Source organism: Varroa destructor, unplaced genomic scaffold (genome assembly GCF_002443255.2).
Source record: "Varroa destructor unplaced genomic scaffold, Vdes_3.0 BEIS01000003.1, whole genome shotgun sequence".
In the NCBI taxonomy this organism is placed as follows: Eukaryota; Metazoa; Arthropoda; class Arachnida; order Mesostigmata; family Varroidae; genus Varroa; species Varroa destructor.
In genome coordinates, this window is record NW_019211456.1 from 36,201,376 (window position 1) to 36,225,195 (window position 23,820).

A 23,820-nucleotide genomic window follows, 5' to 3' on the forward strand; every position below is an offset into this window, starting at 1 on the left:
TATATTGTTTATAAATTTCAGGCATAGCAATGCGCTATTTTAAATAGGGTTTCTAGTTTATCTTTCTATACTTGGGCTGGTTTCCATTATCTTTTACGAAAAAGAAAAGGAAGCCCTATGGACTATAGGATGCGTCGAAATTTGCGCGATCAAATGCATTTTTGTGTATATTTATTAAATAGCACAAAATGTGCTAAATTTACTGGGATGAATGGTAAAGCTGTATTACGTTCACCTTAATTCTAACATCGCTGCTAATGTATCATATTTTCTTGTACTTGTGTTTTTTTGTTTAGCTTTTTTGGATACACCACGAAAGCAATAAAGGACAGCTCTAGCTACAATCACGCGTCAACTGAAGACACAGTTTTATCAACAGTGATACCCTTCTGTGTAGCCCTGTATCCAACACGCCGGCCCAACAATGTATCGTCCGCATCTTCAAGCGGACCCATCAGTTCAGATGTTGATGTATGTTTTCGCTGTTTGCGGCCTCTCATCACTTGGACTTCTGTTTATCTGTTCGTTATGCTGTTTTCTTTGCCATCGAAAGGAGGCCCGTAAACAAGAAGGTGTCACCACAGCGGATTCGACGAGCGTTAACGACGTCTTCTATCGCAAGAAGGTAAGCAAATCAATCATCTTTAAAGAGAGATATGCCCAAACATGCCTGAGAATTCGTCCGTGTTTATCCGAATAAATGCGCGCAGGTGACAGTTCTGCTAGTTAGTTCACGTACTCAGAATAGAATTTAATGCCAGTTGCATACAGGACCTAGACAATGATTGCTCTGCTAGCACACGCCAACCGGCGTGTGCGTGTCGAAAGGAGCAGAATTTTCATTGGATGTTCTATTAGGTTTTGCACTGTTACAAATTTTTGTGCCCTATTAAGAACCCCGGAGACTATTCTATTTACAGATCGTGAATAACAACAGTGATGGTGTCACAATAATAATATAATAATTAGTCGGTAAAATATTTTGTATAATGGGGCACTCTTTTTACTATGTACCTTTTACAAGCGTTGTTACAGTTATATGAATAAATCAAGGTATGTTGTACTATATAGTAGATGTAACATACCCCCAGCGGTTTAGGGGCAACTTATTTTAAAAAAAGGAGAAAAAATACACGTAAGATTTTTGGTACAAATAGGTTTTGTTATTTTCCATTGGCATCGTGATCGCTAAATTTCTGCTAAATGTTCGGTTGAAAAAGGCTAGATGCTGCTTGCACAAGTCCCGCTAGCGATATCTATTGCTCAAATATGTGGTCAAATAAATAACGTTCAAGTGCTATCGTTTGCTTGTAATTGGTGCCCGCCAAATTTTAGCCATATTTTTATAACGAAATCTGTTTTTGAGTTTGTATATTACATTTTTAGAGTTCGTCCCTGTTAGTATGTTTTTTGTTCTATGAAATATAAGGACGCTATTTTCAAAAATGGTTTTTTTAACACTGGAGCTCAAACTTGTATTTCAATTTCATTCGTTGGCAATAATAAAGTTGTAGGTGCAAAAATAATCTTTTAAATCTTACGAATATTTGGAAACCAATTAAAATCAGCGGCAAAACCCTCTCCTTTAATCGAATTGTTGTTCACATAAACAGTGGCGGATGTTTGCTGCAACCTAATAAAAAAAAATACATAGAACTTGAAAACGGATTTATAAAAAATTTGAGCTAAAGGAAACTTACATGCTTATCAACGGAAATTGTCGAACATAAAGATAAGTAAAACAAGGGTTAGCGCGTCTATTGAGACATAGTGTGCCCAACATTTTATGTTATTCAATTTTACACTCGATGTTGTTCACAACCAAAAGCACGAAAATTTTAATCGACTTTGTGAGTGCTGAATTTTGATGACTGAAAGATGTATGCTTTAGCCTTAAGGAAAAGTTTTTGTTTTATGAAAGACATAAAGTTTGTATTTGTGTTTTTTATTATTATTATTGTTCTAATTACCATTCTATGATCTACTGAGTGGTGACCCGCTTTTTTTTTATCAAGTTATTAACCACTTTTCGATAATATCCATCTGCCAGAGAAGCACAGTAATGGCTCCCTAATCAGATTAGTTTACGTGATGAGAATATGCTAATTATATTGGCGTAAAAGTATAGTATTAAGATTTGATATATGTGTGTATGGCATAAACATCTACCCTCGATGATACGTGAGACAGCTCTACTTATTATGTTACATATACTTACACTAAATATATGGGCAAAACTTAAATACAGTTGCTAATATACAGTTAGAGCTTGATGCACACCATCTACAAAGTACCTACATGTGATTGTAACTCGTAATTCCAGTACGTGAAACCATCAAAATACTTGTGGCGATAATGCTGCTCATTGAAATATAGTTGATTACTGTTGTCCATCTAATACGTAAAGTTGTATGTCGTTTTCTATACTGTGCGGTACGTCATTGCTGCGATGACCAGATCAGCCCATTAACGCTTAAGGGAGAGCTTCGAACGCCGCAGCCTTCGAATGTAAGTATTCCGCCGTAGCCTTTCGTGCATGTAATGCTAAATATTTGCTATTTTTATCCATACCTACAGGGAAAGTCTCCTTTGAGCGCGCCAACGATAACCTCACAAGCAGATCTCTTTTCGCATGGCGCTGACCCGCCCTCGTACACGCTCGAATCGCTGAGAGAACGTGCGGTTCCACAAAGCTACTCGCCTGCTTTCCTCTCGTTTTCCCAACGGTTACATAGCCACTTCGCAGCGACAATCGAGGAACCAAAATCTATCAGTCCCATAGAGGCGGACACACTAAACCATATGATCCACTAGTGCCCCATAGTAGCCCTCACCTGTAAAAGATACGATCATAGGGACTAGTTGTAGATTGTGCTCGCTAATAAAGATCCGTCAGTTTATGAATGGAAAATCGTTTGTGATATATTATTACTATTCAAAGAAATCTCTGAATAAGGATGATTATTGACTGTTGTTTATGATAACTATACTGCGCAGTCAATTAGAAAGATAGATGCCCTACAACAAAGGAAAGATAGCGGCGATTGATTACCTTATTTAACACCGTTCTATTTACCTAACGGCCTATTTTTGATATAATATGCGATAAACATTGAAGGCTGAATAAATTTCGAGAGAACCGACAAACTAGGTCACAGAATATCGACTCTCAATATATATTTTATTAATATTCTGTCGTTTCGTTTTTTTACACGTGCCATCTTAGGCTATTCGCAAAACATTTTTTGCTGCTTTTACAAAACGGGTGCCCAAAATAGAGATGAAAATCAGGTAAATAAAGAAAAATCGTCATCATGCGAGTTTTTCAAATTAAAATAAACAATATAGACAAACTTGGTATAAAAGCGAGTACAACGACATAGTAAATGAATAAACAAAGACTGTTTGCTTAACTTATGTTACTAAATGCCGACTAAATGCATACTTACAGGATTGAAAGCAGTACATAAACCAAAGATTGAATAACCAAACTCGTATTTATTCATTGAGACATAATATACAATATAAATACATCATTAATTTCTACGTGATCGGCATTCGTGCCACTTTTTATCCAAGTGAGTTATATATATGCGTGTACCATCGCTATCATCGGCACTATAGGAAAGCTCGTCTAATGTGATAATTACACCCATACCGGTTCAGCCTCCACTCCGTTCCCTCCCACTGATTCTAACGCTAGTTTATAACACCTTCTGCATTTCTCAACAAGCGTTCGACCGTAAGACAGTCATTCGTAACTTGTAATTATAATATATTGTTGTGCATTCTTCTTATCGTTTTCGCTGGAATTTAAAAGCGAGATCGACTCTCTGTTAAATGGAAGAGTCCCTACTGACTCTACCAATAAGCACCAACGGCTCTGTGCACGAGTTTAGGTTCACTTTTTCTGTTGTGTCTTACCACCTAAATGGCAAACTATTTCTATAAAGATTTGTTTGTCGTCTGCGTCATTTTTTGCTATGAATTTCCTAATCACTGTCGCTACCTGACCCACTTTTGCTTTTCCCGCTACCTACGGATTTTTTTTCATCGTCAGATCCCGAATCTTTATCTGACCCGTCCTTGTCAGACGATCGACCTGCATCGTTGCTGGTATTGTTGTTACTGGCGCTTGCATTGCCGCCTTCCTGTCGAGCCTTCTTATCAAAATAATCTTCTTCCTCCTCGTCTGACTCCTGAATCTTTTTGGCTTTGGTTTTGTTGTCTGAGGCCTTTCTTCGTCGAATGCCGGAGTCATCTGAATCTTCCGAATCCGAATCGGAGTAGATGTTTGAAGCAGCCTGCTTTTTCTTAGCGTTGTTTTTGATCGCGTTGAGTGAAATTCCATCCTCGTCGTCCTCCAGGTAATCTACAATTTGCCAAAAAAACAAAAAAAAAGTTTGAAGATCGTTATGCTTTTTAGCTACTTGTGTAACGCCGTTCACTTGTTTACGGTAGGTACCGACTTTAACATGATATGTCCGAAGAGATGAAGTCGTATTTTTGCTTTCAACTATAAAAAACCCTTTAGAAATCTTGAACAAGAATTGCGTAAACATATTATACGAGGACGACAAAATTATCAATAATGACTCGAAGGTAACTGTTTTGAAGCTTCGAAGGAAAATCCTCCACAATTCCTCTTATGATGCCTCAGCTGACCTGCATTAATTCCTCGCGCCCTGTCCTTAATTCTCCGTTGCTTGTTGTCTCGTCGAACAAACGCACGAAGCTTCTCTTCTTCTTTACGCATCATTTCACCACGATTCTTTTCAGGATCCAGGCCAACCGTTGGAAGCACCCGAACTTTGTTGGTTTTTTGGGATCGTCCCGCGAGTGAAAGAGTCATTTTTCTGTAAAACAGCAAGATACGATTCGCATATAAAGATATACGAACATATATAATTTACCGACTATTTAATTCTCGTGCAAAGTCAAAAAAGTTAAGACCAAATGATATCGTATTAAAATGTTTATTGTTATTTTTCTGTATATGTAATTTTGGTACGACTATGATAAATTCACAATTTATCTTAAGTGTGCCTTAAGAACGTTTGTTTTTACGATTAATTCTGTCATTTTTTTATTTTTATCGTTTATTTTTTGTGTAAGTGTAAAATCAGTTGGAAAATGTTGTCAAGTCTTTGTACTCCACAGCATAATGATGAGATGTACATATGGTGGAATATGATACCACTCTGTACCTGTGGGTAAATGAATCGGTAGAGTGTGGTCGGAACGAAAGCTTTGTTCGGAATACAGCCTGTCCTTGAAGACCTGTGCCTTGTCGAATAAACAAGTGATTGTGGTCTCCACTCACAAGCGTATGTTTGTGAACGTCGAATATCTCAGCTCCAAGGTGCAGACTGAGTGATCCATCAGACCACCGTACAAGACGCGCATTGCTTTGTTTCACCGGATCACCTGTATCTGGATCATAAACCGTCCTCCATCGAACGGTGTTCTCAACCTAGAAAGAAAAACAACAAGATTTTATGACGATGAATTTACGACTTCATAACGGAAAAGATTTTGAGTGCTTGCGAAGAAGCTTGCTCATATTGATTTTACTTAACATAAGCAAATTCAAGGAACAGGCGGAAGACAATAATCGAACGAAGCTTTTGTTCTTTACTAACAGACAAGATAATTCGTAAATTTCACAAATTATCTAATGGCTTAATTAGTTGTACCTTAAGCTTAAGCCTCGCTCGTCCTTCTTCGTCAAGAACTTCATCTTCGTCGACTTCATCTTCATAAGTTTCAGGATCGTACGGCCGAGTTTCCACTGAAAGAAAGTTAGGCAATTTAACAAAGTGTAATTCATGACCTAGATCGGTTTGAATTCGAGGCACCTCGACATCGATACGAGTCTCAGGTGGAGGCGCCGGAGTCTCTTCCGCAGTCTCTCCTTCCTCGTCATCTGGACCCTCTTCATCGAGGTCACCCATACGACGAACCTACCCAAAAGAAAATAGCAAATCAAAATTGCAGACAAAGATGTTACATGATGATAGTGCATATACACCCTCATCTAACGCAGCAATATCGAAAAATAACAGAACAATGCCAGAGTTGGTTCCGCACCTCTCTTTCGGGTTGGTTTTTTTCCTCAGCCTCGTCATCATCATCATCATCATCACTTATATCTCCGAGTTCCTCCCCAAAGATATCTTCAATTTCAGGTCGATCCCCGCCAGCTTTGTCCACCTCTTCATCAGATGTTTTTTTCGATTTCTTATGCTTCGATTCGACTTCTGAATCCGAGTCCGATTTACTGCAGAACAAAGAAGACAAAATGCAACTTAAGTTACTAAAGGAAAAATTATAGAACCTTGTAATTAAAAAAATATCACTTATAAACACCTCGTTATTAAGTTTCCTGAAATCCCATAAATCGCTCATTAATGAGCAGTCATTTCTTAGATTCCTTGCAAAACTAAAAAATCTTTGGTATGAGTTAGGCGCAACTCATAAAAAACACATTTCTTAAACAATTCGTTGAGTAAAAAAAGAGTTGTTCATTATAATTTTCAACCATGAATACACAAGTGTTTGAGAAAAACCACAATAAACGTCAGTTATCAATTTATGAACCACAGTACGATAAAGCAAAATCCTCAGTTCCTAAGTTAAGGCTCACACGAGTTGGTCCAGTCGTCAAAGAAAATCTACGCTATATGCACCCGTAAATATGCACATGAAAAGGCCATCCTAATTCAAATACACTTGATTTTTAAACATTTTCAAAATCAACCTTCTTTTCTGAGCGCTGCCTCTGCTGGCAAGACTGCCTGATGCAGCTCTGGATCCGCTTCTTGAACGACTGCCTGAACCACTGCGACTTCTTGCGCTGGCAGCACTTCGGGAACGAGACCGCGACCGAGAACCTGAACCGTGGGATCTTCGAGACCCGGCAGATGGCGTCCTACAACAGACATAAGTCTTATTTTTCGTCCTCGTTAATCGAATAAGGCCGACAAAAATCGTGGTACAGGGCATACAATCCACTGTTCTTAGTAAATTTATTCTGCCTATAGCTTATTGAGCAACGTCGGTTTTAGCATTGGGTATGTATTACCTACTTTCTTAACAACAAACCAAATGAACAACCACTACTCATTTAGTAAAGACTAAGTTTTATGGAGTTATGGCTCAGACCAGTATGCACCTTGACCTGGATTTAGACTTCGATTGAGATCTCGATCGGGATTTTGACTTCGAAGGAGATTTCGATCTGGAGCGAGATTTCGATTTGGCAGACGCTGGAGACTTCGAATTCGAATTTGACCGAGATCGGGATCTGCTAGCATTCGAAGCGACACTACCACTGCGTGAACGGATCTGTCGTTCTGGACTCGGTGATCCCGACCCACTGCTTCGCGCGCCACTTTCTGCAATTAGGCGTCAACAGCAACAGTAACGACACAGTGGGATCAAAGTTATTTTTTGCCCTATATTGCAAAAATGTGTACAGGATTGTGCCAAAAATGCGCTCACAACATTTTATATAGTACCTTAAAAGTAAAAAATGAAGCAGCAATATTTACCACAATCTCTTGAATAACAATGCCCACTTTATCTACAATAAAGTTTGCCTCTCTAAACAACGAAACATCCATAATCTTATGTTCAATGAAAAAAACAGCTGTATTAAATCAAAGATTAATGATTAAATAAACAGTGGCCATCGAAGTATTCGATCATTTTGGGGAAGTATGCTTATCTCACGCGCACCATAATCATGCCCAATTTATCATCAATTACAATCTACCGCATTTCGTTTAGGTACACACCGCTGTGTGATTTACTTCGGGATCTGCTACGAGAAGACGACTTCTTTGACTGCGCTGACCCGGACCGCCGACTGGCAGGAGAGCCTGAATGGCTCCTGAAACAAAAAAAAAAATATATATAATATAATCTGAAACTAAATACAGCTTGGAACCTCTATGGTTGTATCCATTGTTAGCGACTAACAAAAGGCCAGCCTTTTACGATAATGTTTAAGCTCATTTTAAAACGAGTCTAATGTAATTCATTAAAGTGCACAAGTTCTATAAGGCGTGCACTTTTTACCGAATATAATTTTGTTATAGCTGTATAAAGGAAAATTTTGGAATTCCTCAATTGTATCAAAACTGATTCAATTCATGCTATAGAAACATGCTTATACACATTTGGCAAAAAATTTAACTTATAGGAATGATAATCCATTCTCATAGACTGACCCAGACTATTGGTCGTACATTATTAATAACATTATTTATGATGAACAAACCAAAAAGTAGGAATATATTTCAATCAATATCGAGCAAACACAACATACCCAGAATATCGAGCAACCGAGAGACTACTGTCTTATACAAGGTAATTTTTTTAGTTCCTTAGAAACTGCCACTCTAACTCAAATACCACTAAACTATGATAAAATCTATCTAGAATTAAGCGTCTTACCTGGATCTACTTCCGCTCCTGCTACCGGATCCACTTCTTGAACCGGAGCCACTTCTACAGAACAATAATTATTAAGATGTCAGGAAGAATTAAATAACTATATGACTGACAATGAAAATACTCAGGCTGTAACGAAATCGCTAAACACTTTCACAAAACAAATTAGCAATAGTCTTCCGTTGACTAAATCTGGTGAACGCGTAAGCATACCACTTATTAATTTCTATTATTAAGCACTCACTATAATTATGGCTGTTACACGAGATGCAACATTTTGCAAATAAGTTACCTATGGGATGGGCGACACCTAATACCTAATAAGCTGTACGCCAAAGTAAATCCTGCAATAGCAATGGCGCATATGTATTTCGTGTCCGCCTCATAAAAAGACTAGCTTCTACACAACATATTTCCAATCTGAGGTAACTGGATATATCAAAGAGCTTGCCACATACAAGGCTTTACATATTTTCATATAGTTAAGCCAACCAAGTGCACTTGTACGAGGTGCAGGTGCATACGTACAATTATACATAGAAACGAATGTTTTGTTTAATCTATATAATAATGTCTTTTTCAGCCAATTTAGATTTTTTCCTTTTCGTTTGTTTCGCTTTCACCTTTTCATGTTTAAGCTCAAAGCTAACGCGATAAAAAGACCGCATGCGTAAAATATCGAAAAAAAACTAGGATAACAAACCACCGCAATTAAGCAGTAATTAACGCTTATTAGTTTCGATTTGTGTTCTTTAGCCAAGCCGTTTTGCGAATGTCAGAAAAAAGGTAATTGTCAAAAATTAGAGAATGGCATTCTAGCTCAAAAATCTATTAAAATCGCTGGAGCCACGTCCGACTACGACTAGTGAGATCATTATGTGAAGCTAATTTTTTAAAGATTCATTTTTAGAGATATTTTCACGGATGACTGTTGTCACACACGTTGCTTCCAAAATATTCGAAATCCGTGCCTTTTTGATCCTCCACTTTCACTATCACTACTGCTGGACCCCGAGTGAAGTTCACGCCGAGACTTTCGTCCCATGGCGTCAAATCGTTTGTCTCGACACAAAAACAAGTAACGCCACCACCGTTATCACTTTCACGACAATAGACGAGTTTAACTCAAGTCACAATTTACTTCCGAGCTTTCACAAGCGCCGGTAGGAGTGCTCCGGCGAACAAGATGTAGAACACAAACAAAAAATGAAACTCAGAAGACCAATGGATGCATAGCGCTAATAAACAAAACATTTGGATTGGCGGGCGTTTGCTTAAGCAGCCCTTTCCACGTATTGGGCATCGGTAAATACCACCGCTCCTTCCACACTGCGTGCTGTCAAAGAAGACCGCTGTTGAATAAACTTTTCAGTTATTTTAACCATGATTTACGTGTTGATCTACAAAAGCACAGCCAAGAACAATTTACGAAAAATTGCCTTCCGTTATGTTGTTGTCAGCCATCAGTGGAAAAAGTAATGAAATAAACTAAAAAAATATGGTAAGAAAATTTGGACTGAACATACCTAATTAGTGAATAATCGAATTAGTGAAATTAGTGAATAATACCTTGTCTAGGTGGTGTATTATAGAATACATATATTAATTATCAAATGAATATATGACGGTCAAATTAGCATTTTCTGAGGTCTCGGAACTGTCTTTAGCACTCTTCACTTGAGCTCATGAAATTATATAACAAGAAAAAAACACAACCGATTCTAAAAAAAATCGTAGTGCTATTTTGATTATATTCTACGACAAGCGTTAATTTTCTCATTCAGCAGTTCAAAAAATTAACCAATACTGGAAACGATAAACAAGTCACCCAGGAACACAAAAGAAGCTCTGAATGAACGATCTTCTCAATGTTGCCTTTTACATTATAGGTACAGGCCTTCATTCCAAAATTCACTCTGTTCGTCTTCTAAAGTAAAGAACATAATAAACCTTTTTTCAATAATAGTGTAATACGTACCATGCCCTACTAGTGACCATAATTACTATCATCATTACAGCTTTGGAAAAAAACCTGACCCATAATCACATCGGCTTTTCCTTCTCGGCCTTCCTGCTCCGACATCTCGTACCCCAAGTTCTTCAAACTTTTCCAAACAACTGCCCTTATCTGAATCTTGATACTGTGCTGAGACAAACAAAGATAAATGCTGGCAAGGAATATGTCCCAAGGCGGCGAGCATCGCTTACTACGTAACCTTCCGCCGTTGCCACCTCAACAGCGTACCCAATCCGCCTACTCATGGTAATCACACTGCCTCGCCTATTTCTCCTACAAACCCTATTTCTCCTTGTTCACCCACTGTTGACTTTTTTAATATGTATTTCGCCGTGCTGAATATCCGCCTTGAATATATATTACATTCTGCCATACAATTTATTCAGTTATCGAAACAGATCCGCATACACCCAGCATGACAGCTCAGCTGCGACTCCCTCCATGAACTTCATCCTCTTCACCGTTTATTATTAAGAAAGCTTCCCGCCAATCGTCTGTCCCACGATTGCAGTCAAGACACGCGCCGAAAAACTGGGCCCTATCGAAGTAATGTCAGCTGTTCGCAGCGGCTATGCGTGGAGCAGGCAGCAGCCGCCGAAGCAACACCAGCGACATCAACACGCACCCCTGTAGACTCCGGTTGTGCCAGACGAGTAGTCGCCGCCAGTAGTGGCTGAGGTGTTGCCCAGTGAGGGCGGTCATCTATTGGATGCTGCCTGGAGGTGGAGAAGTGAACGTTCAATCGTCGTATACGATACGACTAATTGCTCTATCGTTATTATTGTTGTGTTAATGGTCAACTTGTTAATGCTGCTGCTACTACCGAGACGGCAAATACGTAATACGATGTGACGTGTGGAGTCGAAGAGGAAACAGGCCACCGAGTTTGCCCAGGGCTTCCGTCAACCGTTTAACATGAAGAGGTGTGTGTGCTAACTGCACAAGCAAGGTGGTGTTAACGCTAAAGGGGTGACAACAGCATAAAGTCTGCAGGAAGTGCTGGGGCAAACGGCGCTGCTACTGTTTTATGAAAGTACCGTTGAAGCTTGTTTCTACTATTACTGAACAGATAGCACCTCGGTGGACCATTGTCATCGCTATTAATAACCAGGCAAGCGTCTTTCTATTTACTGAGCAACGTTGAAAAGCGGTAGAGGCTAGCACCAGGCGTAAATCGAGCCCAGTTCACAGGAACTACATTAATAAGGACGAGAAAGTATAGAAAACGAGAGGCAGGTATAATATACACGGCGCTCGTGACTTGCCAAGTACGATTTAGATAACCGATAAATTAGCCAAGCACCAACAAAGGCCCAAATAGAGGTGACCGCACAGTTCCACTTTTTTGCGAACAGTTTGATCCGCCCCCGAGGCTCGATGAATTGTCACTTCAGGAAGAAGGTTTATTAATACTATTACAATAGCTAAAGCAGTGGTCGCGTGTTGTCTTCTCTTTGGAAAATTTACGTCTGACAGCAACAGTCTACTTAGATGCGGTTGTTTCCATCGTCAATCAAGACCTCTTAGTAGTGAGAAGCTGATAAATCGACTCTTGAAACAGTTTGTCTAGTGGCATGCAGATATTATAAGCCAATCATCCAACTATATAAATGGCTGTTAGCTAACATGTCCAGGGGCGGACGCTAATCAATGGGAACGAAATTGAGGTAGAGTTTTCCCGTGCAATCATTCGTGCGCCGTCCACTTATGAGTGTGATCGTTTCGTTTAGTCAGAAGAGATGAAATGACGACCTCAGTGTATCTATTCTCCTACTGATACTCGTAAGATTTCTTGTGGTGACAGGACACTGAACTACCTAATCTAAGGAAGAAGGAAAGAGAAATTGGTCAACTGATGAGGTCAACTTGCACAGCCGCAGCTGTCCATGGGACTTCGCTACAATCAAGCGCAGCTGCGCAAATACAATATCAATTGTTAGCGGTCCACCAATCTTAACTACAACACTGGCAAGAGTCTAAAGAAAAAACTTATTAGCGGGAAACGCCGCGGAACGGAGACAGACGGTAACGTCGACAATACCAATTTCCAGGGAATTGAAATCAATCGACGAGTATTGCACTTGTTAGTATTTTCTAACAATAGCACTAGATGTATGAAGTCAGCAGCAAAGTGCAGGAGAGGTACAGCATGGTACCAAACAGAAACCAAACGTGTCAAACGGAGCTCACTACCGTGGCGACAACACGCCATTGTAGTTGTAGAGTGTGATTACTCTTTTTCATCGTCGATAAAGAACAGTACTTTGATCGCAAGCAAAATTCTGGCCTTTCCAGTTTTAAGAAATAGCCAGCAGTGCCGAAGAGGCTATGCCAAGTCAACGTACAGAAAGAGAAAACTGAAATACAGGAAAAAAAGGACAAGGAAATATGAACTAGACACAAGAAGAAAACAGAACGATTGTTGGAAAACTAATAAACAAATCGAACCTACATCGTCCCTTACAGGAGAGCCAATAACAATTATTCAGCCATAGCTTTGGTCTTGGTTTCAATCACGCTTTTCTTTTAAAAGCTCTTGGCCGCATTTAGGCTGACCTTGCCGGTCCTACGGTAGTCATCATTGTTGGGACCTGCTGTTCTATTCGTTCGAGTTTTTGATTTCACCACGTTGCTGCCGTCACTTAGGGTCAGCTAAAACCTACCCGAGCCTCTGGTATTGCAGTTTGGTCTCTTTCGGAGTATGTTTAGTTGATCCGCTTTTCGGACACATAGATATTGTATATAGAAATGGTGACGAAAGTAATTATGTTCCTCTAGTATTATCTCTCATTTTGATGTTGTTCATGAGATACGTGCGGCCATTTTACGCACATACGACGTTCATATTTCTGATCGTTTCCCACTGTTTTGCGTAGTGTAAATGCAATATCATGAGCCGCATGCTATCAAACAGCAACGAAAGCAACAGCCTTAACAAGCCATGATGACTGTTACAATTAGAACCAATGCGACTCCAAGCTCTGCCGTCACTAAGTCTTCTCAGCATGTCTGCTAAAAACTATCAGAATATCAGATGTAATATTAATAGAATTACCTGTTATAACAACTACCGCTTAAACTACAACAAGTAATAGAAGTACGAGATAGTATCAATCGTGTCATGGCCTGTGCCACTTCTATTGGTCGTTGTCGTAAAGCAGGTTACTCGTACGCAATTAACAAGTTGCAACGAGCTGCGTGATTGTAGCCGCGTATTCAACAACAGCTTATATTTCTACTGTGAGCGAAACGTGCAGCAGGCGTCAACCAATACTGCCGATCATCGAGAAAGGCGCGCACGCACAAATGCTACGATTGATTGGTGTGATTTGTGAATGCAAACCGGATGTAGGAGCGACTGTCTGGGAGCTCGAGCGTGGGTGCTGTACGGTGCTGTAACCATATGTGTAATCGCGTTAGCGTGTTTGTCAAGTTGTCATCCACGTTTGCATGGTATCTACGTGAACACCCGATTATCGGTATCCTTCGTAGCGGATTCCTCTGCGCTGTCTAGTTGATTATAGTTAGGCAAATAGTAATTGTAGTGGCGTATGTTGCTAAATTAAAAGCGCATTGCTGCTATAGCTGCACGGACCGAACGACTGTCTGTCTGCGGTAATCTTGCTTGCCGCAAGAGACACAACGAATAACGGCGAATTAAGAAGTCCTTGAGAGAAAGGTCATATTGTTTAAGCTCTGATCCTCACGAACAAAGTGAGCAGTTCGGGGACGCGGGAAACGAAAGTTAAGGGGAAAGGGGAAAGCAACGACGCCTGCGGAAGTTGGCAAGAACTCTTATCTTTTACCACCGAAGACAAGACAAGAGGTCCAGAAGTGTTTGCTTCAGCAGAAGGAGAGTACTGACCGTGCGTAACCTTTGGGAGTGCTACCGAAAACCGCTGAGTAGCTGTTAGAAGAATAGAAGTGCAATAAATATTCTGGAAACTGATGACGTGGTATGCGATCGCCTTGATTCACGACTGAATGTGAAGGAGTGCCTCAAGAATATTGCTGTCATTATTTACTAATAGAAACTTGTATTGGTCTCACGAACCGAAGTTCAACTGCAAAAAGTCACATGAAGTAAAACACTTAGCATTGGCTAAAGAAGAAGATTATCGGAAAATATCGTCGCACTATAGAGCATTGAAAAATATGGTTGTATAACGGCCGGCAAGAACAGAATACAACGATCAATTCAATCATTACCATCGCCACAGCTGTGCTCGTATTTATGCAATCAATAGAGCTAGACGGACAGTAGAGGAGTAATGGGCAAGCTCAAAGACACAGTGTCGGAATTCCTAACCGAGGCGGGCAAGTCATCTGCGGCAGCGGTCACGCTGTGTCAGCAGGACTCTGTGGTGAAAGCGTTATTCCAGACGCTCGAGGATGCATCACTTTACGCCATCTTTCTCGAGTCAATCTGTGAGTTGCTGTTCCGGTTCTGCCGGTCCGAGCTCGAAGAGTTGCAGCGGTTTTCGTCGTACTTCATTCCGACGGCGTTGGCCTTATATCTCCGGTTGAACCGGCACCCTGCAGCTCGAGCCATCGACTTATCCCATCTTGAGGTATACCTGCTGGCAGCGTACAATATCGAGACCTGTGATACCGAAGGGAAGGAGATCGTCCATTCTTTCACGGTGCCGGCACTGCATAAGCCGTCGATCTACCACGAGTCGATGATGCCGCCGGCGTCAGCGGCTCTCACGGAGAACGCGCTCTCCCGTCTCGAGCAGGGACTTCACGACGCTCGCGTGGTTATCGGACCCTTTCAAGAGGCGGTACGGATTAGCCGTGACAATGTGCACCGGATATCGGCGCTCTTAATGAGAGTCTACAATGCCAACATTTCATATATGCCGGGCGCGTCGAGAGAAGCTACACTGCGTGGAGCGCAGAAAGTGATCAGCCAGCGATGCCCGCGAATAGAACTAAGCTCAGAATACCTCCTAGAGGTGCTGCACTGCGCATACTTCTCAATGTTCAACGGACAGTATGTTCTTGGTAAGTGTTATGTGTAATAGCTGGGAAGGTAATTAGATCTTATTAGGTGGGTAATATTTTTATTAGGTACGTATTAGGCTAGTTGACGTAATTTGTGTGTTTTTGTTCACTTTGTATACGCGCCGATAATTCAATAGGTAATAAGGCAGAAATTATTGTATATTGTTGTGTATTGCATAGGATAGCCTATGCTTTTCATAACTATTCACCTTCGACTACCTGCAAGCAACCGGTGAAACAATGTGTTCAAAATCGTAATATTAAGATTTATTTATTCACAACAGCAAAACGGGTTATTTCGTAAACATGCACCTTCGGTATAACCCAGTTTTCTTTCATCATGTAGTGACAAACTGTAGGATAGGATCAGGTGAATTGATAAGTTAACGGACTCCTTCTTATCGACTTAATATTATAGGTATATTCAAAGAATACTTTATGCAGTGAGGCGGTTAAACACTTGCATAAACGGACATGATTATTGTTGGTACATAGGCGCTCCTTGCTGTTTAATAATTAAATAAGAATTAAATACGCTTGTGTGCAAACGCTGCAATATCAATATAAAAAAACGAAACGCTATGTTTAAATTTTTACTTTTCTTTGGAACATTTAAACGTTCAATCCATAAAAAAATTTGATGATCAATTAGTCATACAACAAAAAAATGCAAGTTTTATATTTATGCAGCACAATTACTTTGTGCGTGGGTTCTGTTCAATATATAAGGTGATGTTCAAAAAACACTAAAAAATTCAATTGGATGCATTAAAAAAACGCACGAAAATGTTCGCTTCTATATCGCTTCTATGTATATTTATTTTCTAGTCCATAAAAAGAGGTTAAGGGCCTGCGTACAAAATTGGGCAAGCTAATTCTAAGACATTTGCTTTATAATAAAAAAATATTTATTTATTCGTCTTGTTAAATATAGGGAAAATCTTTGTGAATACCAAACATATATCTTTTTGCTCCTTTTTCATATTAAATTTTAGCATGATCCCAAACAGTGTTTGCGATTCCTAGTTTCCTTCTAGCTTGTTGAATTTTTTCCCAGGATATCATAGTTTTTTAGAAAAAAAAAAGTTGCAAAAAAGCCTAGTTCCGGCGATCGTTAGTGTTGGCATAAGACTGACTTGGTGGGAAAAAGCGATATCTACAGTAAGTTACTGGCTGGCACGTTATTGTAAGTATAGGTTTATTGAGTGGCCCTATAAACCTGTGGGCCCCCGGGCCGGATTCTCTATATTATATTATTATTTATATTCTTGGTAATATTCGTCAATGACCATAGAATCATGCGAAGAATAATGATTTTAGTAACAATAATATTTTTTGCTAATCTGTCCGCACTGTCATCGGCTAGAATTGTTAAAATCCTCAAGGAAAAGAATTTGATCTTAACGCCATCCTGGCTGTCTGAGACACGCATACGTGTGTAGGACAAGAACTTACGCAGTTCGATCCTGTTCTCAAACGGTTCGAGATAAAATTATGTAGTAGCTTGGTTAATTGCAAATTTAGAGAGTACGTTATCAGTAAAGGGGCTTTCCACCAAACCCACAAACCTAACTGGTTTATAATACTTTTTCAAGAAAACCAAGAGTTCTGAAATCCATTGATCAATCTCTGCACAGAAAAACAACGATAAAATGCGAAGATATTTTCACAAATGTCGCACTAAGCGAAGACTTAACTAGGCAGCTACTTTTTGATGAGCCTACAGATTTCGATCGCATGGCGTTTATTGATTTTGCTTCCTAGCTCGAAATTTACCGGTAGAATATTGTTATTGAAAAAGAGAAGCCAGAGGTAGCGCGTTTCAGTGACAAAAGAAAACAAGGCTCTGCAGCACTGTCCAAGGATATACGAGTACCAATTAAATTTATTTTCCTTATACTACATCCTTCACCACCACTTGACAAGATCCTATATTTAATGTTTTTTCTTTCCAAAATATACATTCAAATGACTCATCTTTATTTTCGAAGAGAAAACGATTTACATTTTGAATTTGAAACATCACATTGAACGTATGCCCACGTGGGAATGAGCAAGAAAACAACATGAGTAAACAGTCGAATAAGCCGATCAGGTAAACATTATCTACCCAAGCAGCATAGCACCTTAATAAAAAAAAATGCTGTAGCTGCATTCTGGCAAAGTATGCTAAACTTAATGGTACTTTTACATTTATCTTTGAGAAAAAGCACTTTTTACATGCACTGAATGAAAACAGAAGAGATGATGCAGCCACGCGCCACCAGCTTCTCGCTTAATTACTTTGTTGGTCCCATATTAGCCACTATCTGTGTATGTGTTCTATTATTGCAAAAAGTTGTAACGTAAAAGGCAACAGAAGGTTGACGTTATTATGATGCTGACTAATGTTTTTTGAGTAGATCTTTCGGGCGACTTCTGTTGGTTTCTTATTGAGCCTTCACTAAAACATTTTGAGCATTAATCGTACAGTATATCGTTCTGCCACGTGACATAAACGCCGACTGAAAAAAGTCGATACAATTTGTTCTGTTTATGCTTTTTATTTTCTAGCTTTCTGTTTGGGTGTTATTATGTGAGCATTTTTAAGAAATTGTTTTTACTAGTTCGCTTACTTAGTTACGAGCGATCGTCCAGTGGAGTTACGGTGACGAGCCTATTTCAATAATAGTGACGTTTGTGTCGTATTGTTATGTAGTTAACAGCCTTTTCTGGTATCATTTGCACTGATAATTCCGGTGGACAGCGCTGCAAGACCACCACCAAGTAACCAGTCGATACTTACGTGTGCGCAATAAAACATGCAACCCTACTTACTGCTGGAAAGCCGCAGTAAGCTATTCTGCCATTGAGCTGCTATTAACATGTAAGATAGTGAGTGCAGTGTCTGCTCGTCAGATAAAGGTAGAGAAATATATTTCAAACACATAACAGACATGACGGATCATCTGCCTGTTGTTGTCGGATCAGCATACTTCCGCTAAACAAAATTGATGTAGCTATTTTAACTCTAGGTGTGTGGCAATACTGTGAATACATATTTCGATGGACTCGCTTGCTCTGAGCTGAACTGGTGGTTACATAACTAATGCGAAATACATAGTCTTTTTGTAGATGTTAGACGCTGGTCATAACAGTTAACTCAACCATTATACCCATACCCATTAGTAGACTCGGTGTCAGGAAAGACGCCACTGATGTATATTTGGTGTATTTTTAGGCAAACGTAGTAATGTTGCAAAAAGCTAGCTTAAGATATTTTTCTGATGGTTAAAGATAGCATGAGTCCTTACAAAAGCAGTAACAGATCGCAGAAAACACATACATCAAAGACTGTCAATAAGTATACTGTTTAGTCGATTTAGTCAGCTGAGTCTACGGTCTTTGATCCAGGACAACTTAGGATAGAACGTTTTTATACTTCATACGTTTCTCAAGGATCCTTTAGTCCTGTCACCCATTCATTGTGTCTCAGTTATTTGAACAACTGAGGCACCTTAAAATCGTCCTAATTTAAAGCCTATTTTCTTCTTTAAAAATGTGAACTATGCGTGTTACTATAAAATGACCAGTAAGGAAAATCGAAAAATTGTTAATATTTCTATGCCATTTTTGTGCATTAACCGCACTTATAGTCGTCTTAATATCGGCTAACGACTTTGCCAATATTAACCGGGCCAATATTAACAACAGCCAACATAATTGGGTAACCTCGATCCACTAGTTTCTAGTCGAAGCCCATCATTTTATTTACTTAATTAATTACATTTTGTGAATTTTTTCTTTAAAATGACTTTAGCGTTCTTCATAACTCTTGTGATCTTCGATGCCTTCTGTCACTTCTGCGTTTGGAAGAGCCATGCAAGCCGCTAGCCAAATAACGATGCCTGTGTACAGTGATGTTAAGACTTGTTCTACAATCGCAGTTTCATTTTTCTTCCTAGGTAAACACCATTAATTTACTAAAGCTCGCCTTTTATTATCATGTCAGACGGGTTTTTGGCTTAGTGCACCCATTTTATACGTGTCGATATTACTTAACCAAGTTGACCATTAACGGTTGCTTGAGTACCGCCACCATATTTCAAAACAATATATTTCAATCATTTAAGAGACTCACGATGAGACAAGGCGGAGATCATTCAAAGGTTATTTATAAACGGCAAAGAACCTATTTGAACAAAAGACTAAACACTATATAGCTACTGTACAGAACGACATTAGCCAAAACTTCTCGTCGCATTGGGTTTGTTTAATCGTGACATACGGTACTTGTGATAAAAAGAAAGTGTATTCGGAACCATCTCATGGTTACAAAGTGGGCAAGTACCGAATCGAACAGTTTGCTTGTGACGCTGCAAGAACAAGGTGCAATGAGATAATATCTTGTGTTCATATATTTATAGCATTTATGTACCCGATTTCATCGGCAGAAAAAAGCGTTTGGTTCCAACTGAGGGTTTGTTAAATGGCTTGAGTCACATCAAGTATAAGTGCAACACTCTGCAGCAAATTAGATATGACATTGTAACACGTGAGGTGATAGCAATCAAAGAGTAGGATTCAAATATGCTGGCATGTGCCACAGGTGTTATGGCCGTCTTCATAAGTCGTTATTTTGGTTACTGTCTCAATATAGAGCGCATAGGCATTCACCAACCGGACGAGGAGGTTCTTTTTCCTCTCTATTTACTAAGTATAGAAATTAACTATTAATATTGAACTCAGGCACCTGAATAGTTTGACCTTGTCTTGCATGGTGACTTTAAATGTATCGGGTAGCGTTGGTGTTGCCTAGTCTATATTTCTCTGTTCAATGAGAATATCAAAACACTAGGTATCTTTTAAGATGATTAAATAATTGTCAGTCAATAAAAGCCTCATGCTTGAAAGCTTGAAATATTTTTGTACTTTTGATGGCCTTGAAATGTCCTAAAATTATTCCAAGATGCATTTATCTATAAGCTGAGCTAGCAAAGCATAGTTGCATTTCGCTGCTTTTTCCTGCTTCAAACCGACACTACTATATCAAAAGGGTGGGCAATTACTCTGCCGTTTGTCCCAGCTTACTTTACGTATACAGATGTCGGATTATAGCTTGCAGTCGTAACGGGTCGTAAAGCGAATCTTTTACAGCTGATGTCAGATTTATTAGTCGGAGATGCTAATGATATAAAAGTGGTGCTAATGGAAGCTCGTTTATAAAATAGGGAACTCTAGCAGCATTACGGCTAACTATTTTAGCTTGAAATTATTTAGTTTGAGGATGGTGACAAGTGTTAATCATATTGATCATAGAGAAAGAGAGGACGGACATTACCGTACGCAATTAGATTATGATAATAACGATGATAATGAAAATCGAACACTTCGTTAGTAAAAGCTTTGGCGGGATTTCTGTTTGAAAATTGAATGTCACTCTATAATGTCTTGTGCCATAGTAAAAATGGGTCTGTCAATAATAACGTTAATCAGCTGGAATAGTTAAAATTGGAAATTTTTTGAGTAGAATAACAGACGCTGATGGTTACGGCGACGATGGTGATAAGGACTTCCATTACAACTTGACCCAGAATATACAACGCGAGCTTTGAAACGTCTTTGTTAAGCTTTGAAAACATTGTTAAGAATCTGTATGTATGTATATATGCGCACCAATCAGTTGCAGCTGTTTGCACTTCCATGCGGTTACGTGTTTGTATTTGTATATTTAGCACATTTTTGGTGCAGATTTGAAAAATCCAGTTTTGAATACCATAGATTTAAATAGCGTTTGGTTTAACGTATTTAATTTTTTAGGTGAAACACATTTTGCTCACTCTACCACTTTCTTAGTCTGCTTGTGTAAAGATAACTGGACCATTATTTCCGAGGTTTTTTTTCTATGAACGCTAGCTATGCTAGCTAATAAAATAATAATAATAATAATAGTAATATAATATATAAAATATAATAATAGTGACTTTTGTTGATTTATTCTTATTTTATTGATAGTGTTTCTTTGGTAAATAAAACAGAGAGTACGGTTTTCTAAGGACCTAACGCTAAACTATAGAAAAGGCTTGTGCCGCCATCAGAGTTACCGCCATGATTTTTTCTGCCGAAAACCTTGTTACAAATGCCAGATCCAATATAGTGTTTGTTTTTCCGTTCTTATATTCCTCTATATAAAATTCTTTATAGCGTGTTCTCTAACACAACTCTATAAAAACTCGATCGTAACTATTGTTCTATACATATACAATTTTACCATCACGGAAATCTTCTTATATGTGATCTAAAAATGGATTAGTTTTATATACTTAACGAATGTCAGAAGCCACCAGTCATTTGAGATATTATTTTTTGGATGTTTGACAGTTCTTTGGGAAACAGCCTTGGCATTCGTACTATACGGAGGAGACTGTTTTCTTCTTCTTTAATCTTTAATCTTCTTTAATCTTCGTTTTAATCTTTTTAAAAATTATACTTTTTTGGGTCTTATGTTTACCATAGCAAAAGACGTGTATATTATATTATTATTACTTGCGATGTATTGCCTTGACTCCTCATCATTTGAATGGAAATCGTCCTACGGCAATAGAACTATCGGGTAAAACTAACTACAAGCATTGATTGTTATAGTGGCGGACATGTGCGGAATACATGCAGGCTATTTCTGTTACATTGCTTGTGTCATATATTGAATGGTACGTGATTGGAGTTCAACTGGAGACTCTAATTCTATTTAATGTCGTTTAAATAATTGAATAATCAACTTGACAATCAATAACAACTATATACTCAATAATATCATTAGTCAGTCTACGTTTACACACGTATCGTTTTGTTTTAGCGTTCCTTACATCATATAACCCAGTGCAAAATTTTTAATACTATATGCTTTCGTGGCTCAGTCTAGTTCTCACAACTTTTAAGAAATAAAAATGCTATGGATGAATTAGCACTAATCAATCTAATAAAGATAATCAATCAAAGCGCGCAGAACTGTAGTTTATTTCTGTTATCAAAATTTAAAATCAAAGTTTGTTAATCATGAAGCTGCACTGCTTCTTCAGTTGACGTTTGACTGAGGAAGGGCATTCGTGAAAATCGACTTTCGTATAGCTCAGCCACTGCGTAACTCTGTGAGCCTTTTACGTCGCTAAGCGTTATTGAAAATCGAAGAGCTGTGACTGAACTCAAGCACCAACTAATTATTATATATAATCAAATGAACAAAAACACATAAGGAGCAATACGTGATTATAGCCTTAATTCGAAACTACGGCTACGTAATTCTGCCTATTCTTGGTTCACCGTTCGAGATTTAATGGATCTAGCTATAGCAAAGCTCAATGTGGAACAAGCTATAAAGTAGCAACCAGCGTGCTTCAAAGAAGTTTTCAAAGAAGAAATAAGAGTTGTTTGGCTTGCTTTCTGAGCACTTGAGTCGACTCGTGTGAAGCGGATTCATTAAAACCTTCGTAGCCAAAGACCAATCTTGTGTTCGGATTTAATCATATACAAGCCTCTTTTTTCCCCAAGTAGTCGCGTTTTAATTTTTCGTAGTATTCATATCAGTGAGTTTGAAGTGATTTATAGGAACTTGTCAACTCCACCATTACGGCTGTTGTTACCGAGGATATAGAGCGACTGTGTGCAAGCGGACCTGCAGTTAACATGAGCTAACATATATATGTATATAATAAGCTAGTTGTCTTGCTTGTGGTATGATCTTCTGACCTTGGCTAAAAGTCAATGCTTCGCCACTCTGGAAGGCGCAAGCTGCTATAAATTTCCTCATATTTCGGCTTCTCTAATGGGCAGTCGATATTCATTTGTCGTTGTGAAATTTTGTCGTGGTGTACGCCTACTCGTGGCTACTACGTGGCGGTTGGTGTAAGCCTACTCCTCCTCTCCAACATTTGCTTTATTCCTTAATTGTGGATTGATTAAATAATACTCCTAAACATCTGGCGAAACAAATGTTCGGACGAACTTTCCCTATTACCGACAGAACGTTTTTATTCTTCCACGCAGACTATTAGCTCATTTTCGATGTAATTGTTGTAGAAGACATTGACTCAGCTCGTACAATGATTATTCTCCCAAACGCAGGCCTTGCAAACAGGCGGTGATTCGAATTATGATTTCTGTCTATTAAAGAGAATATTTATGCATTGCGCAACAGAATCGACGGATGCGTCTTTAGTGACTGTTAAATACGAACGATCAATATGGTATGAATATGGTAGCATGTCTTCGGTGCGCTTCCGTATTTCATATGATAAGTTGGGGTTTGCGGCAGGGTTCTCATGAAGACATCTCTGGCGAGAAACAAGAAATTCAAAAAAAAA

At 38.9% G+C, this 23,820-nt stretch overlaps 3 protein-coding genes across 14 annotated transcripts in view; 2 read left to right on the forward strand and 1 right to left on the reverse strand.

Annotated features, from left to right (window-relative positions):
• Positions 1 to 2,911, forward strand: part of LOC111246965 (uncharacterized) — a 20,703-nt gene extending 17,792 nt beyond the window's left edge. For all 9 annotated transcript variants that reach the window (XR_002671901.2, XR_002671897.2, XM_086982235.1 and 6 more), the window contains 2 exons: positions 297 to 625; positions 2,578 to 2,911. Coding sequence is in view for 7 of the 9 variants with exons in the window: in XM_086982235.1 (XP_086838361.1) it covers positions 425 to 625; positions 2,578 to 2,814 (438 nt within the window). In the remaining 2 variants the exon portion in view is untranslated. The remainder of the gene's footprint in view (positions 1 to 296; positions 626 to 2,577) is intronic.
• A 565-nt stretch (positions 2,912 to 3,476) lies between these two features.
• On the reverse strand, positions 3,477 to 9,667 carry Atu (Another transcription unit). 2 transcript variants are annotated; one of them, XM_086982225.1, is made up of 10 exons: positions 9,429 to 9,667; positions 8,461 to 8,514; positions 7,800 to 7,894; positions 7,181 to 7,397; positions 6,761 to 6,931; positions 6,091 to 6,280; positions 5,697 to 5,963; positions 5,208 to 5,473; positions 4,666 to 4,856; positions 3,477 to 4,372 (listed from the first exon to the last, which is right to left on the reverse strand). In XM_086982225.1, the coding sequence occupies exons 1-10, from the start codon at positions 9,500 to 9,502 to the stop codon at positions 3,993 to 3,995; spliced, it is 1,905 nt and encodes a 634-aa protein (XP_086838351.1). In that variant the 5' UTR covers positions 9,503 to 9,667; the 3' UTR covers positions 3,477 to 3,992. The 2 variants fall into 2 exon arrangements, with proteins under 2 accessions (XP_086838351.1, XP_022653164.1); XM_022797429.2 differs by having other exon boundaries at positions 7,175 to 7,397; positions 9,429 to 9,666.
• Positions 9,668 to 11,060: 1,393 nt separating this feature from the next.
• The window catches only part of Hyccin (PI4KA lipid kinase complex subunit hyccin), a 32,800-nt gene continuing 20,040 nt past the window's right edge, over positions 11,061 to 23,820 (forward strand). For 2 of the 3 annotated variants that reach the window (XR_015322668.1, XM_022800525.2), the window contains exon 1: positions 11,061 to 15,481. Coding sequence is in view for 2 of the 3 variants with exons in the window: in XM_022800525.2 (XP_022656260.1) it covers positions 14,746 to 15,481 (736 nt within the window). In the remaining variant the exon portion in view is untranslated. The remainder of the gene's footprint in view (positions 15,482 to 23,820) is intronic. The other variant, XM_022800523.2, reaches the window with a different exon arrangement.

Excerpts from the sequence above, each read along its gene's own strand:
- Atu (XM_022797429.2), bottom strand. The coding sequence starts at position 9,502 with ATGGGACGAAAGTCTCGGCGTGAACTTCACTCGGGGTCCAGCAGTAGT. Across the intron at positions 8,515-9,428 it reads GAAAGTGGAGGATCAAAAAG|AAGTGGCTCCGGTTCAAGAA; the intron begins GCACGGATTTCG and ends ATTGTTCTGTAG. Across the intron at positions 7,895-8,460 it reads AGGAGCGGAAGTAGATCCAG|GAGCCATTCAGGCTCTCCTG; the intron begins GTAAGACGCTTA and ends TTTTTGTTTCAG.